General features: G+C 30.2%; 1 protein-coding gene across 1 annotated transcript in view; it reads right to left on the minus strand.

The window, feature by feature from the left end:
* The window catches only part of LOC126885101 (glucose dehydrogenase [FAD, quinone]-like), an 81,197-nt gene extending 76,732 nt beyond the window's left edge, over nucleotides 1–4,465 (minus strand). The window contains exon 1 of the mRNA XM_050651528.1: nucleotides 4,109–4,465. Coding sequence (XP_050507485.1) covers nucleotides 4,109–4,364 — 256 coding nt within the window. The 5' untranslated portion in view covers nucleotides 4,365–4,465. The remainder of the gene's footprint in view (nucleotides 1–4,108) is intronic.
* Nucleotides 4,466–6,000: the final 1,535 nt, after the last annotated feature.

Genomic DNA, 6,000 nt, shown 5'->3' on the forward strand with positions numbered 1-6,000 from the left:
ATACAGAGGCTGATAAATTGGCAAATATAGGCAAGACTTTAAATGTTCCTGCAGACATTAAAATAGATAAATTTGACTTTTTGCCTTTTATTAAACAAAAAATTGTAAACGAGTTTAAAGTTGAATGGACAAAGCAGTTTAAAACTAAAGGGAAATGGTATCAACAATGCCAAAGTGATTTTTCTATAAACCCTTGGTTCCACAAATTCACATTTGTGGATCGAAGGCACTTGACATCTATTATTAGAATGCGAACGGGCCATTGTCACACACCAGACCATTTGTTTAAAATTAATTGTAGTGATACTCCTTTTTGTGAATGTGGACAGATAGGAAGTATAACTCATATGTTACTTGAATGCCCAATTAACAAAACAAATCAATTTGACCTGTATCAGGAACTAGTTAATATAGGAAGTCCAACCCCCATTTCATTACAAAATATCTTACATAATATTAATGACCAAACCTTAAAAAAGATCAATCAATTTTTAACAATATTTCAAATTAAAATATAAAATAAAAATAGTTATTTGAAAATCATATCACAATGAATTTAAAGAAGGGAATATGGAAAAATCCAGACCCTTTGAAAAGAGGATTCCCTTCCAGTTAGTCTAAATACTAGGACTGGCCAAGTACCTAAGAGGTGGAGGCCATGAAACTACAAGGAGAACAAGAAGAAAAAATAATCTTACAAATATCACACGATAGTAAGAATAAAAAATAAGAAAATAATGCTTCTTTTTTTCTCAAACTTGTTGTCATTGGGCAATAGCCACTCGAGCCCTGCGGGCTCTCGTGTCTATTGCCAGACAACAAATTTTCGAAAAACGTCGAAAAAATGTTTTTAATGTTTGAATTTGACAACCACATGCTAGCAATATCTTTGTTTATTTAATATGTCAGTTTGGCATTTGCAAAAATTTTTCTATAAAAATATCTCGTTTTGGCAGAGAATCTGTAGAGTCAATTAAAGAAGCTATTAATAAAACTAAGCCAAAAAATATAATCAGTAACAACAGTACGTTTGGAGTCAATTTACGCAGTTTTATGTTGAGAGAAACTACACTTTTAACGAAGAGACCCAAATTGGTAAGTTTGCGGACATTCTTCAAGATTGGGCATTTAATAAAAAAACTAATAATCATTAACGCAGTTATAATAATTGTTTATATTATTTCCGGATTTATTTGGATGTGGATTTTAATTTTTGGAACAACTAGGTTGGGACTCTGTTGTATTAGTTCTCATTTATTGAATGATCATCTCATGGTGTTCCTGGTCCATCTGCAGGTAGGAAGATGAAAATTTTGTGTTGGAATGCCCGGTTATTTTTATGAGTTGCTATTCCTCAAGTACTTCCTTTACCAGGTTTATAACAGCGGTCGCACGTAAAAAATGATTGGTATTCTTGTTATTTAAACTAGTTTTTTGTATTGTTAAGTAAATTGTTTAGAAAATTATTATTTCTTCATTGGATAGTTTCAGTTTCTTCGGGTAATTTTCTCCCTAAATTACACTCGTGCATCAACATAATCAGATAATTTAGCTTTCAAGTGTATTGCCTTTTAAAAACTACTCTCGTTCATTTTAACATTTTGGCGAAAGAGCCATCCTCCTTCGGAGCCGGGTTCTTTTGCCAAAATATGAAAATTAACTCTAGTAGTTTTTAGGCAATAGGCTTTCAAGTAAAATTATCAATAATTAAGCATTACGTCAGATGCCCTTCTTTACTACGCAAAAATAAACATTCAGTGACATTAACGACAATTCATGATTTACAACTTGTCACAGAGAACACCAAGAAACAGGTTTAGCAAATATTCAAGTGCAGATATTAATAAAATATTAGTTAAAATTATTTAAAAAACAGTTGTTTTCATGAAATAATATCAGCGAATTACACTCGATATCTAAAATTATTATCGACTTATTGCCATGTCACACTTTGACATAATTTCACGACCCGAAGGGAAGTATCTCTGTCAAAGTATCACTTTGGAAACAAATCGATAATTTTAGAGCTCTCGTGCAATTACTACTGATATAATTTTTGATGATTACCATGCCATGCAAAAATGGCAAAAAACTGAGTTTTTTTCGAATTTTCATGATTTTCCGGAGAGAAAATGGCGAATATTACCACATCATTAAAAAGAACGAAAAAAATACACGAAAAATAGTTTACCTAATCTACATTTTTTTTTGAAAAGTTCAAATATTTTTCCTGAGTTTAATTTTGAACAAAAAAATCTGAAAAAATCAGACTATTTGTGGCAATGAAGATATATGTTCTTGAATTTTTTCAGATGTTTAAGGTGAAGGATAGCTCAGGGAATCTAGTTTTGAAGAAACACATTTTTAAGATATAATACCCCTAGGTCACTTAGGGAACTAAAAAGTTGCTTAAGGGGTTCTTATATATTTACCTTTGTGTGTAAGCACAAATAAATCCAGTTCAGTGCAGATTTTTTACCATCTTATTCCGCTATAGCCTTTAGCAAAAAACGAACAAAAACTACATGCTTTCTTTAACAAAATTTGTTACATCCACTTTGTTTATATGAACCTCATTTCATTAATACAGAGAAGAGAAATATACTACGTAAAATGTACTATGTATATAGGGTGAGGCAGATAAAGGGCCTATTAGAAATATCTCGAGAACTAAAGACAATTGAATTATGAAAATTGGAATAAGGGGGTTTTGAAGACTGATCTATTTAATGAAAATATTTTCATCTACTTGGTACTTCCGGTTATACCGGAAGTTGCTTATAACTTCGTTTTTTTTAAATGAGACACCCTGTATATTTTTACATTTTTGGATTCCCCTCGATTTCTTCTTTCTTAAAATATAAGGTTTTGTAATAATATACAGGGTAGGTTAAAAGATAATTACGTTTTCTTATTAATTTCGTAGCACTATTCCCACTCTGTAGGATTGTAGTAGTTTGACATAATAAACTCTATTTATGTTCAAATGGTTTTTAATATAGTCTACTATTGTTAACAGTTATTAGTGTAACTAAATTTTTAATTTTAGTATACAGGGTGGGTCGAAACTCGGAATGAGTATTTTCTGAGTTTTCTTAAATGGACCACCCTACATTTTAGTATTGTAATGAAATGATATTTCATGGTACTTTTTACTTCTTAAGCAATCCCTATACCTAACTGCTTTAGTTTGTGCTTAATTGTTAATCGCACCAACAACCTTAACTTCGATGGTATTTTGATACCTCAACCACTATTGGCAATTTTAAGTATCAATATAGATTAATATGTATTTATTTCCAAAAAATTATTTGTGACTGAATATTTTCACGGCCAACCTAATACAATTTCACCTATTTTGTGTTGCAATTAATGTTTGGATCTAATCACCAATAACTCACAAATTAAAGAAGTTAGGTATAGGGAATGCTTAAGAAATTAAAAAGTACCATAAAATAGAATTTCATTACAATACTAAAATACAGGGTGTTCCATTTAAGAAAACTCAGAAAATACTCATTCCGAGTTTCGACCAACCCTGTATACTAAAATGAAAAGTTTAACTATACCAATAAGTCTTAACAATAGTAGACTAAATTAAAAATCATTTGAACATTAATAGAGTTTATTATACCAATTTACTACAATCCTACAGGGTGTTAATATTGCTACGAAATTAATAAGAAAACGTAATTATCTTTTAAACTACCCTGTATAATACTACAAAACCTTATATTTTAAGAAAGAAGAAATCGAGTAAAATCAAAAAATGTAAAAATATACATTCTCATTAAAAAAACGAAGTTACAATCAACTTCCGGTATAACCGGAAGTAGCAAAGAGAAGAAAATATTTTCATTAAATAGTTTATACCTCAAAACCCCTGTATTTCAATTTTCAAGATTCTCTTAGCTTTAGTTCTCGAGATATTTCTAATAGGCCCTTTATCTGCCTCACCCTGTACTATGTAAAATCTTTGTATATATTTCAACTTTTAATTTTTTATACATAATAATTTGAAAAATGTGTTATAGATTAAAATAGTACAAAATACATTTAATTTAAAAATATTGGCGTATAAAAACCGTCACCTACTTCAAAAACCTACCTTCAGGATAATGTTGATTTCTTATAGGTTTGTATTTTATAGAACTGGTTGGCAGCTCATAATTTTGAGCTTTCTCAATTGCATCATTTATTAGTTTTTCATACGCATCGATGATATTTTCTGAAAGAGAAATCGTTTGCTGGACTGCACTAAATAAACATAATAAATAAACGAGTAACATATTAGATGTAATGATTTTAAATGTGAATAATATGTTATAGTAGGTAAAACATGACTGAATTACGTTCAACATCATTGAAACGTTTTCTCATTTTGGCAATTTTAGATAAGAAAAGATCATTAAAGCATGTATCTACAGTAAAGCTAGAAGTTAAATGACTCAAGATAATATTTTACAAAAACGTGGCCGATATAAACATTTAAAAGTAGGTATGTGTGTAATGTATAATATAATTAAATCTACGTAATCGAGATAAGCAGGCGGACATAATGCTTCGTCATTTAAATCACCACAAATTTATAATATTTTGAACTATTTTTTAATTAATTTGTTTGTTGTTGATTATACTAATAAATATACCTAATATATTTCTGTATTTCATCATCATCATTATGTGTTTTAACACCCAGAGGCGTAGCTACCGCCGTATCAGCCGTATCAATTATACGGGGCCCCCGACATTCAGGGGCCCCAGTGCGGCATGTCGACAAAAAATTCCATTCAAAAAATTGAACAAAATATTGTACAATAATTATTTCACTATTAAAACGCTTTGAACAGTGTATATTGTTTGAAATTGATACTTTATCTATATAAACTATATTTATGTAGAGGTACCTATCTATTTTCTGCCTCTCGCCTTTCTATAACTACAGAGCTTTTTTGTTTTCAAGCTACTTTTTATTGTCCATTCACCGTTGGTTATATGTGAGACATTGTATAATGTATAATGCCAAATTGCAATATTTGTAATCGCTTTACCTTTGAATATTTGAAACATTGAAACACTGTGTATTGTTTGCGTATATTTTCGTGAAATATGTTCTTTGTAAGTATTTGCAGGTCGCTATGTTCGCAGTTCAAATTTGTTATCAATATAACAAGGATTAAATATTACATACAAAAAATATAAAAATTTTCCCATTTGTCAATGCGCTGATTTAGGAGTCTCTAAAAAAAATTATTTTGTTCTTCTGAAAAGTAGCACTTTTCACATTCGATAGTTGGAAATAGCAGGGACGATATATGATAGCCGTTTCCATGGCAACATTCACAATACAAACAAAATTATTGTTGTTAAACAAAATGTGTTAAAGCAAAACTTACCAGGAATTACGTTTCAAAACTGTTCAAATATAACTGTGTTAATTATAATTTTTAATAAATAAAGCATATAAATATTAAGAATATTAAATATGTGTATATGTATTTTAACTTAGGCATATAATATACCTAAAAGCACCTAAATTCTTTAATTTTGAAATTTGAACTCTTGACAAAAACGCATCCATAGAAAAAGTATAGTGTACAACACGGGAGAAAATGACATATTTCTCCCTCGCTTGATTTGCGGAGAAGTCAACACACTTCTGCGCTCCTAGCGACATTTTCTATGTCCATTTACCCTTGGCTTGAAAACACTAACAGCCGGTTTCCGAAACGTTATTCAAATCTCCGATCATCTAATCGGCTGTTAGATTTGATCAACTGTTAACCTGTGATGGGTTTCTCAAACGCCAATTATTGTAAAATTGCATGATCATAGATCATGTAATCGATGATCTGACATACAATTTGGTAGCGATACTGTCACAATTGGCTGTTATCCTTCAAAATTTCAATTATATTAACCTCTAAATCCAAACTTGTATCTTTAGATTCTAAAGGTGCATTCTCTCTTACGTACTGTCACTTTTGTTTGGAACAAGAA

This window comes from Diabrotica virgifera, chromosome 5, assembly GCF_917563875.1.
Source record: "Diabrotica virgifera virgifera chromosome 5, PGI_DIABVI_V3a".
Taxonomy (NCBI): Eukaryota; Metazoa; Arthropoda; class Insecta; order Coleoptera; family Chrysomelidae; genus Diabrotica; species Diabrotica virgifera.